The sequence below is a fragment of the Euprymna scolopes genome, chromosome 18, assembly GCF_053919585.1.
Source record: "Euprymna scolopes isolate OS-2025 chromosome 18, ASM5391958v1, whole genome shotgun sequence".
In the NCBI taxonomy this organism is placed as follows: Eukaryota; Metazoa; Mollusca; class Cephalopoda; order Sepiida; family Sepiolidae; genus Euprymna; species Euprymna scolopes.
Window position 1 is genome coordinate 107,973,755 of NC_136499.1, and position 13,096 is coordinate 107,986,850.

Consider the following 13,096-nt stretch of genomic DNA (forward strand, 5'->3'; position numbering starts at 1 on the left):
CCATCCCATGTGGCAGGAGACCCTACAAAGCAGAGAAGAGGCCCTGCGCAACAGACACATGCGTGCTGCTGAAAGGCTGTCAAAACACACAGTCAACTTACCCCCCCCCCCTCAAGGTTGGGGACACTGTCCGAATCCAGAACCAAGTCGGGCCCTACCCAAACAAATGGGATAAAACTGGGATTGTGATAGAAGTTCGTCAGTTCCATCAATGCATGGTACGAGTTGATGGTTCCGGACGTGTCACACCGGTAGCGGAGATACACCACACCGGTAACGGAGAGGGGCCCAATCATCTCGTCTCCTGGCCCCCTCTTATTGCACTACCCGAACCCAGCTGGTCCTGATTCCCAACATAAACCTACGCTAGCCCCGCAAGGCAAGCCAATTTCAGCTGGCTCATCTCCACAGCAGGCGACAACTCCTGGACCCACTCAGCCACATAATGAGGGTCATCTACCCCCGGGCTCTCCAGCGACATCACCGGATATCCCCACAGAACAGGGTACTACTACACCATCGAAGGAAACCCCCAAGAAACTCCCTCGGTTCTTGGCCAGGTTGCTCCCCCATAACAAGGCTGGTCCCCATGAACTTCAACCTCTGCGTCGTCAACGACGCGACCCGACCATGTGACTTTTCGAAGCAAAGTGTCTGTTACACCATGCTCCCATATTGAAAAGCGATTAGTTTTCCAAAGACTATAACCTCAGTTACTTTTTAGGCACATTTAAGTGCATTTTATCTCCACTCAGTCTTCGCCACTTACAGTACCAAAGACTTGGGGGGGGGGCGTAGAGGACTACTATTCATTTTGCTTGATATGCACGTCTGTGCCATGTAAATAACACTCTTTTGTATTTCCTTCAGATATCCAATAAACCCTTGGTCATTGCGGCACTCTAAAAAGTAAATTGTACTTATCTACTATCATTTAACATGGGGAAGGGAGGGTGTATTGTAACTATTCTGTACTTTCACCTAACAATTCAATTAAAAAAAGGTAAATATGAAGAATTATTCCACCCTCGAAAATTCCTTTAAAATTACCACTCTTAAAGGTTTTCGGGGTTGCTGAAAACGAAAATAACGTTTAAAATTACGGCAAACGAGTAGTTTCCAATATATGAAGAAATGTTAATTTTAAAAAGTGGGGGGATCACTTTTCTATAATAATTGAACGTAAACGTTTTAAAAGTTTTTCGAGCTGAATAAAAACAGGTTCTGAATAAACACACGAAAAATATATCCAGTTAAGTAGAAAAGTAACTTATCTTGCCTTTGATAACATTTATTTGTTTTTGCGGATTTGGGTACTGGTCGCGGTAAGAGTTCCCTGCCGAACACCCTCAAAAAACAATAATTTCTCCCCGCGCAGCCGCAAAGGACATGTTTTAGTCGCCATAGTAACAACACTTTTTATCGACATTGTTTTACTGTTTATGAATATTGAAATAAAAGACATTACTACACATTTATTAATAATATCTCACTTTTAATCACTTTTATCGACTTTTTAAAACTTTTTTTTTTACTCTTTTTAAATGACAACGTTAATGTTTATGAATATTGAAATAAAACATTACTACACATTTATTAATATCTTTTTTTTTTTTTTTACCCGGATTTGTATTACTGTACACAGATTCGAAAAAGTTGTCAAAAAAAAAAAAAAAAAAAAAAAAAATTATATATATATATATATATATATATATATATATATATATAACAAATAAATGTTATCAAAAGCAAGATAAGTTACTTTTCTTCCTAACTGGATATGTTTTCAGTGTTTTTATTTAATGTAACATTTATTCAGCTCGAAAAACATACTGTGTTTACCGATGTATTGGAAAATTCAAAATGGCGCCGACTCTCTCTTTAACACGGTAAGTTCGGGAAAAGGTGTTATAAATAATGAACTAAACAAAATACTATTAAAAAAACACCGAATATATGTCAACTTATGTCACGGTAATATATATTGAGAGAGTTTTTAATACTATTTTGTCTAGTTTTATATTTATAGCACCTTTTCCCAAACTTACCGTGTTAAAGAGAGAGTCGGCGCCATTTTGAATTTTCCATTACATCGGTAAACACAGTATGTTTTTCGAGCTGAATAAACATGTTAAATTAAATAAAAACACTGAAAACATCCAGTTAGTAACTTATCTTGCTTTTGATAAGATTTATTTGTTATATATTTGTCTTTTTGATAACTTTTTCGAATCTGTGTACAGTAATTACAAACCCACTTTTTCGAATCTATGTGTACAGTAATACAAACCCGTTTTTGCTTTTTGACACCTTTTTCGAATCTATGTATACAGTAATACAAACTCATTGCCATTCTTAACATGGGGATGGGAGGGTGTAGTGTATCTATTCTGTACTTTTACCTAACAATTTAATAAAAACATCGTGAAACTTGAAGTAAACGGCAAATTTTTACGACGTGCCCCACCCCAACCTCCCCATGTTAAGAACGGCTTTCGGAATACCACAACTTCAAAAGCCGTTCTTAACAAGGGGAGGTTGGGTAGAGGTATTCCGAAAGCCGTTCTTAACATGAGGTGGTTGAGGGTGTTGTTTATACTACGCTGGGGCAGGTTGTAAAAAAAAAAAAAAAAAAAAAAAAGTTTTCAAATTAAATTGAAAGTTGCTTTTTGCCACCGCACTATTTTTCAATAGTTTCTTTGTCTTTTTTTCAGGTTAAATTCAAGTTTCACGATAAATTGTTAGGTGGAAGCACAGAATAGTTACAAAACTTCCTCCCTTAGTGCAAGGTACCAATTAAAGTTTTACGCTAGTTTTTGTTCATTAAATTGTTATGCCAAAGAACAGAATAGTTAGAAACGTCCTAGTCCTCATGTTAAGACCGGCTTTTTAAATATAATTATTTCAGCACGACACGTTAAAGATAATTAAGATTTGAAAAATGTACGAAAATCGGGGAAAAAGTCAAAACTATTTCAGAATATTTGGAACAAAAAAAAAAGAAAAATCGCCATAAAAACGGCAGATTTAAAAGTTTAATTTAAACTACAAAATTTAATTTCTTTAATTAAAAATATAAATATATCTTAAAAGTTGTTTTATAACATAAAATTAACTTACCGACATCGTTTTCGTTAATTTCCTGTTCAAAAGTTAAATAATAAGATAAGTTGTGATCACAATAGAAAAAAGTTACGTGCGTGGAAAAAGCGCGGGAAATCGTTGAAGTTCACAGAGGTCAATTAATCTGAAGTGCGAGGTTAACAAAATAGTTCTTCAATAAATACAAAACATATACTCATTTTTTAAATCTTTTGTCGCAAGAAAACCTTTATAAAATGATTATTTATGTATTTACTTTGTTGATAAGTTAAAAGAATATATTAAAAAGGTTAAATGATAAATAAAGCACATGAATTATTGCGCGATATAGGTTTGAGTGAGAAGTTTAATGGCGGGAAAAGGTCACGTCTGGTCACTTATGCTCCGCAGAGTACTAACCACGTGGTTCCGGTGCATCCATTATTTTGTTGGGCTTCGAGTCTTACTTGATTTTTGTACGTAAATATTTTTTCTCTTAAGAAAAGTACTAAATTACCGACATTATATAATAAAAATATTTGGAATAGATTAATATGAAGAAGAAAAGAAATAATTAAAAATTAATTTTTATTCGGACTACAATTCCTTTTGTTACATAATGTTTCAGCTGATGTAATCTCTGACCTAGTGGAACAAAAAAATGAAAATTACCTCATTCTAGAAGGATTTGTTCTTCACTGACCGCGAATAGAACATATACTACACTTTATTCATAGCCCCCCCCCCCCAAAAAAAAAAGAACGCTCTTAATAATTAGGTAATGAAAGGGTCCGAAGTTCGAAAAATGAACCTGAACGAGATCGGAGATTATATTGGCCGAAGCGTGAAAATAATAAGCGAGATATGAATAGTAGTTCGACTAATCCATATTATTTGAAGAAAATTCATTAACAGTTCTTTATTATTTTTTATTTTTATTTTATTTTTTGTTCAAATTTATTTCAAGGTCAAGGTCATGTTTAGGTTTCATTGAATAACATAGAATAACAATTGTTGAAATGTCGCGGTTGCTTTCGTTAAGATTGTCACTTCTTTGTTTACAAAACCATGTGGCGGAAAGTGACGTCAGACAAATTTTATGTTACGAATGACCACGTCGCAGTGGTTAAAGTACTGGGAAAAATCAATTGTAAAAGTGATATTCTTCTGAAGGTTGAAGGTTCAATCCTCGTTGTGGTCGCTGGGCGACCGAAATATACATTTGCGAATTACTTAGGACCTCTATTTAGTCAGGGCTGACGGAACAAGAGCACACACATTCCGCTCGAAATTCCGTCCAAATTCTCGAATTCGACAGAAACATTCCTGAGTTCGACAAGATACACCTGAAAAAGGTCGAAGGTTATGTCGATCGAAACGTTGTGAAAATCACACTCAAGATGAGAACAATAGTCCGATGAATAATAATACACACGATCATAATTAATTTTTATAGGTTGGGTTAGGGTTTATACTACGCTGGGTTATGGCGTTAAAAAATACTGGTACTCATCATGCAGAGAGTGATCGTGTTTACATGATTGGCGCTTTAAAATAACATTCCCATATAGTAGACATTCCGAACGTGGAAACATTTAATAAATCGGTACTAGTGCAATTATTGTATTTATTTGCTTCCCCACCAAAGCAAATTAGGCACATCACCACCGTGCTGAAATAATAACGTTATTATTTAAAAAGCTATTCTTAACATGGGGAGGGGAGGGTGTTTTGTGCCTATTCTGTACTTGAACGTTACAATTGAATAATAATAATAAAAAAAAAGGTATCAAAACTTTAATTAAACGTGGAAATACGATTTAAAAAATAGCGCGGACCATTCTCTGCATTAGCACCAAAATACTAACTCCAGAATACCGGTTAAAATCATGGGGGAGGGGAGCGTGATTCTCGTTCTGGTCTGACATAACCTTTATAATAAACATATGTTTATGAACTGTTTTTTAATCAAACATCAGAAGTGTTGGTATTTAAAAAAAAAATTTTTTTTACATCAAACATAAAAATTATTAAAGTTATTAGAAAAAATATTGGTACTTCTACAGTTTATCGCCGAAAATGGCGACACTATTTTTTTTCTGGCACCTGTCAATAAAATCAGAGGGAGAAATCAGAATTTTAAACTATGCTCGAAGTAGGAATTAAATAACAAAAAAAATAAACTAGATATTAATTACTTCCGGAAAGAACTATGAAAAAAAAAAAAGTAAATAAAGAAAGTGAAAGAGAACATATATCCGTAATTGTTTAATTGACATGTTTTGATTTAAATAATGAAAGCGGAAAGTTTTTTGATGAAACGTGTGTGTGTGTGTATATATGTGTGTGTGTGTGTGTGTGTGTGTAGTAGTACTAGGTGTCAGTAAGTGGCAATTAAAAATGATGATCAGAACTTTAATAATTCAACTTACTATTTTTCGAAGCTTATAACTACTTGAAAAATGTAATTCAAACCCTAATTGTTTTTTTTTTCAATTAAAGGAGCAAAGACCAAAATTTTTAAAAAATAACAGGTTTAATAGCAAATTATGCAATATTTGTTTTTTTTTTTTTACAGCGGTTTTCTTTAAAAAAAAATATAAAGAAAATCAATATATTTTTACTTGTTTATAAATATATGCCAAAAAATCACTTACTTAAAAAATATACTATTAAATGGGTAGTTCCATCCTTCATTGTAAAGAATTTATTTATATTTTAAATTCCATGTGTTTTTTAAGTAAAAGGATTTTTTAAAGCGAGGGTCGTAGAAAATCGCATTTTCGCAACGTGTTTTGCGCGAAGCTATAAAGAGCTGCTGCTACTAAAATTAAATTTATGAAATACGGATTCGTCCAAGGGACATAAATAATGTCTCTTTTTTATTGCGTGTGTTAACCAAAATTAGTATTTTTCATCCTCCGTAGTTAAAAAGGAAACGCACATTCACTTATAAGTTTTTCCCCTAGAACAAAAAATCCACTTCGTTGATTTTTTTTTTTTTTAATTCTTTTAATGAAATACACGAGTTTTTGATTGATATATTTTAATACTTCTTTATCGACTATTTTTTTTTTTTTTTTTTAAATATCTAAAAAAAGAAAACATTCAATGAAATAGAAATATTTGCCATCAGCGTCTGGTATTTACTTGACGATGTAAGCATAACTAGGTGTATCAGAGAAATATTGTTAGAATTTTTGACACCCCTAACACGAAACTGCGAATAAAATATAAAAACCTCGTAATTTCTCTTTTAAAAGTGGGTTGTTTATTTTCTTTATGGATTATACTTCCAAAATAAACTATTAAAGTTGTATAAAAAGTAATAAAAATATTATTTTGTTATTTTTTTAAAAAACAGTAATGAAATTAATCGAATTTTACGAGTTCAGTATTTTTAAACTTTAAAAATCTATCAAAATTTTTCTATTGATTCTATTTTTACGATATTTTCAGGGTCAATGTGAAATTTTATGATCTTTCCAATAAACCGAATATAATATTTTAGACAAACGTTTTTTTTTTAATTCACGCCCCCCCCCTATTTTAAAATCCGATCCGAATAAACTATATTGTGAAAACTTTGACAATTTAATACTCCTAGGCCGACTCGCTTAACTAAGGACCGGTCGTATAACTCGAGAGTTGTACCGCACTGGAGCCGCGTCTACCTGTCCAAAGTCCACACTAAGTCACGGGGCTTTTTATTTTGGAATTTGTAGATTAGCTCAAATTTATCCACAAACTTATAAAATAAAACAGCATCCCACTCTCTGATAGTACCCCTAGAAGGTAACCCAAATTTATCTAAATCAGCACCCAGGACCGCGTTCCAGTCTTCCGCTAAGATAACCAATTGAGAAATACTCATGAACTGCTCAATTCACAAAAAAAAAAAAAAAGCAGCAGCATGCTCAACGTGCAATGAAACGAAATCCCGTACTTTTTATGGCAACATCCAAAACGCAGTTTCCTTTCCAAATCCATGTAGCACGAGTCACACGACGCATCTAAAGACTTTTTAATTAGCACACAGAAACACCTCTCGAGTGAGAATTAAAGTACGCTGAGTAAGCGCAATACGTCTTAGTGCACCCAAATGGTCACCTGGAATGAGATGGGTTTCTTGCAAACAACAAATATCCACTCCGAGGTGCTGTAGGTCCAGGCTCAAGCGAAATTTTCACGAGTCGGCCCTTAGTCCTCGGACATTCTGAGTAGCAAGTTTGAGATCCATTATGATGCGTTAGGGTTGAGAATCAGAAATGAACATCACGGTTGTTAGCGTGCCGACAGCTCTCTTGATTGAATAGGTACCCATCTGAGTGTGTGGTCCTGGATATGACCTAAAACTATATCCGATGGTGAGGCCCCACCTTGCGGGCTTTGTGGAGTGTGGAGCCACCCTTTAATTGCCATTGCTCCCAGGTCCACTCTAACTCGGAGTGGTAGTACCTGTTAGGGTCCCAACTATGGGTTGAATAGAATCTGACTTAAAAAAATACTCCATTAAAAATCGTTCCTTAAAATAACTATATTCGGCATTAAATAACCTGAAAATGGTTGATATGCCGTAAAACAAAAACAACCAACCAACCATCTAAGTGTCAATGAGCCCATCATGCGAAATACTGCCGACATGCAAGGAATATGTTAATTTAGCTACCCTACTCAGGGATGGGTGCATTTTTACCGGGACCCATCCAACACATTTTCGTAAATTTTGATTGTCTGAATCTTTGAAAATAGCCAAAGCAAGTTCAAAAGCTTTGTTTGCTTCTTCAAGGATAGTCTATAAATCTTTGACGTCTTCCTTTTTTTGAATTACGGTTAAGATTCTTTTTGCGAAATTGCTGGGGTCAGCGATTGGTTTTCCAACCTTTTCCCTGAAATCAATGAGTTTAGAAAGGTCTACCCCTTTAAAATAAACAGAGTTGTTGATTTGGGCATCACTACAATACTATAAATTTCCTTGTTTTCTTCTTTTTTTTTTTTTCAAGAAGGAGCTTCTGTCTCTTTTTAAGGGTTGCAGGGTTTTCAGTATCGATAGGGGTGTGTGGAGCAGGTAGGGACTTTGCAGAGGATATAGGAGGGGTATTATGGGGGTTGCAGAAGTAGAAGGAACAGGGGAAGAGTGATGTTTAGACATTTTGATGGGACTAAGAGGGAATAATTTAGGTAGTTTCTGGAGGACGGGAGATGTGACTCGGGATTTGAGTTTTGTTGGAACTGTGTGTTGAGTTTTGGAGTTGAATTTGGTTGTTGGTTTGAGCTTTGTTTATGTTATAAGGGACATAATTACGTATAGCACCGGATATGAAACGGTGTATAAAAGAGCGTCTTGTCTTGTCTTGTGGGGAGTCAAGTGGTACGCACTAGTCCGACCGTCTCGCGTCTTACACTCTCCAAGTGTAGTCAGGATTAACCAAGCTCCCAGGACGAGCGTTCCGCTCACACACATTAAGTTACCTTTTTCCTTTACCTTCTTTTACATGTATACCAACTTCAAGGCAAGCAGCCATTTTGTATTGTATATTACTTCGAAGTACGAATAAACCTTTTGTTACGCATTCCACTCGGCGTATTTTGTCATGTTATTATATACCGTCAAAACCGGATATAACAGTTTAGGAGAAGGGAGTTGAGGTTTGTTGGGTGATTTGGGGGTGGTTGATCTTTGTGCATCCAGTTTCTTTTCTAAATTTACAATTTCCATGTATTTGTTGACTTTGCCAGGGTCCTTTTCTAATATGGCCGCCTCCTGCATTTATATAAGACGCAGGCGGCCAGGGGTTTTCTTTCTGGAAACAATTAGCCAAGGTTCTCTCTTTGGGTTTTCTTTTGGATCATCATCCTTAGTCGTCTCTTGGGGGAAGGGGTGGGGGTTCCTTTTCTGTCAGCTGTATCCCCAGATGTTGCCTTACTCTAAATTTTGGATTTGTTAGGTTGGGAGGGAGGGGGTTCAATCAGAGGTGAGGTGGCCAATCTCGCCACAATTCCAGCACGTTGGCTGTCTGTCTGCTCCAATGATAGAGAGCTTTTCTTTCCCCACTTCGAGAAAGAATGGGATGTTTGTAAAATTTTCTTTATTGAGAGGAATGTCAAATTACTATATTCCGTGAAATTCATCACACTGTACTGAGACAATCTTTCCAGATTTTAGAAGGAATGCTCTAATGTGCTCTCTGTCGACGTGGTGTGGGATGTGAAAGATTGAGACAGTGGTTCTCTTTTTTTTTCTATACATTCAGATCTTAGAATATAGTTATTCGTAATAATTTCTTTTTGAGATATTGCCAAGCATTCTTCTTTTGTATTAAACAAAGTACTCCAAGTGTCGTACCCCTTACACTTTATAATACGTTGCGGACTATATCTTGTTGGTGCTAGTAAGTTATTTATAATATCCGTGGAAGCTCTGATGACCCTTTTTTGTCTTGTGATCTACGACAAATAAAATTAGACATTTTCTTATTTCTTCCAATCTTGGTAAGTTGACAATTAGTCCCATTTCCACAACAAAATTCAGGCATTGTTTAGCCCTCTCCACTAATTGCGTAACATTGGCAATTTACTTCAGTTGTTGCTTGGAGTGGGAGATGTAGCATCTCCCGGCTCCTTTTTCATTGGCGTCTGGTCAGCAGAAGTAGCCATAGCCAAACCGTTAAAAAATGGTTGTAAAAAAAACAACTACAGTAGAACCCCGCAATATGGTGGTTCTAGGATATGATTTTTTCAGGCTACGATGTGCAATATGATTTTTTTCTCGCCCCTGGTTACATTATTTGCCCTGCTTTGCGATGTTATTTATGATGTTATTTGATTATATACATGTGTATTATGTAAAAAAAAAAACAACTACAGTAGAACCCCGCAATATGGTGATATGGTTTTTTCAGGCTACGAGGTGGAATATGATGTTTTTCTGGCTCTTGGTTATGTTATTTGCCTTGCCGTGCGGTGTTATTTATAATGTTATTTGATTATATACATGTGTATTATATAATGTGCTCTATTTTGTTACTAATTTTTAATGCTGTATCCTGGAGTTCTACTGTAATGTAAGCCATCAATTCTTAGCTTTAATGCAAGTTTCTTCCTGTCAAACACTATTATGACTGCTGACTATCCTTGCCCGCCTACTTGGCATAATAGGATTTATTTCTCATTAATTCATATAGCTATTCAGATTATTCTCATCAAACGTCTGGATTTCGAGGTAAAGATGATTCCTTTAATTTCAATTTCTTAAGGTTCATCCTTAAATTTTAGACATTTTCTAGAATCAAACTCATGTCATGGATTTTGATCAAAATGAGAACACGGATTCTAGACATAAGGTTTAATATTATTATATTTTGATTTTAATCTTTATAAGAGGACATAAAACTGGTGCTAAAACTATTCTATTCAGGGAATTGATTTTTCTACTAATATTGGAATGCATATTTTAATGTGTGTATGTATGTATGTCATTTGCTACTGGTACCATGTAATCCAGTACTACCTGCCTCATGGTCGGGTCACCGGCGACTAAACTGGTTTCCCCACCAGACTTGTTTGGTGAGGAGGGTGGCTATCTCCCTGAAGGATTAAAAACAAGACCTTCCAAAGGCGAATGAACCCTTTTTCATGGTCAACGGCCAACTAGTACTGTGTATATTTGTGCATGTATATATATATATATATATGTGTGGGTTGGGGTGGAGAGGGCTCCCGTAAGCCGTGGTGAAGGCAACCTTTCTAGGAGAAGCAAATCTCTGATCTAAAATCCATAAAGCGGGAGACCAGTACCCGCATTAAGCTGGTCTGCAGTTTAACTTGTTGTTAGCTCTCTTGCTAATGGAAACCGATTTGAAAACAACAAATATATTCTATCAAAAATTTTTCTTCAAAATCTTTGGATTCGGCATTAAATAACCCGAAAAGGGTTGATATGCCGTAAAACAAAAACAACCAACCAACCAACCCACCTAAATAAGAATTGCTCGATATACAAACATTTCACGTCATAAATTTTTAAATTCATTGAATGAATTTTATTTATTTTTTTTTTTTTGTAGCTTCAAACCCTCTATTTCTTTATTTGCCAACAATTTACCTTTTTATAATATCTCAGACTAACTTTTTCTCCTTGTACCTATTTGTGAATTATTTCACGGAATTCTGTCTTTTGGATGACCTCGAAATATCATCTTCCATTTACGGAATGCCTTTGGATTTTTTACATCTGGATCCTCCACTTTTCCCAGCTTTTTGGATTTTACCATCCCTGGATCTTCCACTCGTTATTCGAATATCCATTCACATGAAATCATTTTTCATTTTTCTCCCCATTCCATCTGCTCCATTAAATACTTTGCAAGCAAAATCTGATTCCGCATTTTGCTAACTCCTCTCCTCTGATGAGAAAGAAAGTATTTCTTTAGATCCTCTGCAGATTAAGGACAATCCACTTCATTTGTGTTTTCTTTTTAAAAAATGTGTTTTTGACTCTTGCTAAAGTGTTTATCAACATATGTTATTAATTCTTTGTTCTTATATAAACTGCCAGAAAACATTCCAGTAGAACTAAGAAACCAAAAAAAAACACAACAAAGAACAAATTCTAGCATACAATACAAACAACCCAGAACTATTCACAGAGATAGCAAAAAAAAACTTTTCCTATTCAGTCAGAACTAAACAACATGCTTAAAACAAAAATAATAAAAAGCAAACGCCAACCCAAAAACTTAAAACACATCCTAACTTCCTCCAAACTCAATCAGCACACTACAAAAGGGGTTACAAAATGCAACAAACAAACTCCCGTTCATCCATTTGCATTTTTCTCAATAACCACACCCTGGATTTTTTTAAAAATTTTGCAGAAACATTAGTCATGATGAAAGTAAATTTTTGCCAGAACGGATTTTCTGGGATAACTTTGGTTGTCTCCCTAGGGGTCATTATAGGGGTAAAATTGCCCCCAAATCATTTGGCCGTGCACTTTTCTCAATAACCATGCCTTGAACTTTTTAAAAATTTTGCACAGATATTAGTCATGATGAAAGTAAATTTTTGCTAGAACAGATTTATTTATTCACTTGTAGGAGGGGGCATGCTCAGTTTGTTTATATCTTAAGTTACTTCAGTGTGAGTCTGTCTGTTACACATTTGCATTGTTCTGTCTTTTATAAACTTTCTTTACTAATAAAAAATAATATATTTATAAATAAATATATTATTTTTTTTATTATTAATTTATTTTTAATAAAAAAAAAAATTAATCCTTGCACTTCAGCCGATTAAAGCATTTAAATTGTTAATTCACTTTTTGTATTCTTCAGGAAATTTCAAGCAATGAAACTCTGGCCATTCGTCCATCAACTTGGCCGCCATTCTTTCATGGCAGACAACAGGTTTTGCTCGATTCTTGCTGGAGCGAAAACTCTGGCACTTTTCTCTCGTGAGTCACACGTTTTCCATTTTCAAAATCGGCCGGTGCATTCGCTTCCTGCCTGTTTATGGAAATCTGATCGCAGCGTACAAAAAACGCCAAACAAGTCGAATCTTCTTCCTTCAACGTTTTCATCTTTTTCCGCTTCTCCTCGCTGTCATCTGTCATTTAACGCAAACACAATTATCAAAGCCTCTCCGCATTATGTTCAGCCGTATTTACGCCTTGTACGATTCGACAAACCCATTGGTGAGTGAATAAAAGTTGCATTTGATTTTCATTTGTTAAAAAAAGTTAACAGCTCACTTTTACGTTGGGAATAAGGGTTATTGCGTGTACAGTAATCAATGGGATAGTATCGTAGTAATCGTTAGTATTGGAGATTTGATAAAGTGTCTTACTTAAGGGGGCGGTTCATCAGGAATTTGTTTATGTTGGACTTGAAGACATCCAAGTTGTAGTCAGGTGGCAAACAGGCAAACGGAAAAGAGTTCCACAGGCGTGCACTTCTAAGAAAGAAGCTTTACTCATGGAATCTACGCTTTGATTCAGATAAAGAGTGGGGAAAAT

At 35.2% G+C, this 13,096-nt stretch overlaps 2 protein-coding genes across 2 annotated transcripts in view; one reads left to right on the top strand and one right to left on the bottom strand.

Moving 5' to 3' along the window:
- LOC145297748 (DNA replication licensing factor mcm2-like) overlaps nucleotides 1–3,456 on the bottom strand; it is a 56,365-nt gene extending 52,909 nt beyond the window's left edge. The window contains exon 1 of the mRNA XM_080143978.1: nucleotides 3,121–3,456. Within this exon, the coding sequence (XP_080000104.1) occupies nucleotides 3,121–3,126 (6 nt within the window). The 5' untranslated portion in view covers nucleotides 3,127–3,456. The remainder of the gene's footprint in view (nucleotides 1–3,120) is intronic.
- Nucleotides 3,434–13,096, top strand: part of LOC145297750 (4-hydroxybenzoate polyprenyltransferase, mitochondrial-like) — a 33,078-nt gene continuing 23,415 nt past the window's right edge. Inside the window, exons 1-2 of the mRNA XM_080143981.1 lie at nucleotides 3,434–3,557; nucleotides 12,417–12,775. Coding sequence (XP_080000107.1) covers nucleotides 12,430–12,775 — 346 coding nt within the window. The 5' untranslated portion in view covers nucleotides 3,434–3,557; nucleotides 12,417–12,429. The remainder of the gene's footprint in view (nucleotides 3,558–12,416; nucleotides 12,776–13,096) is intronic.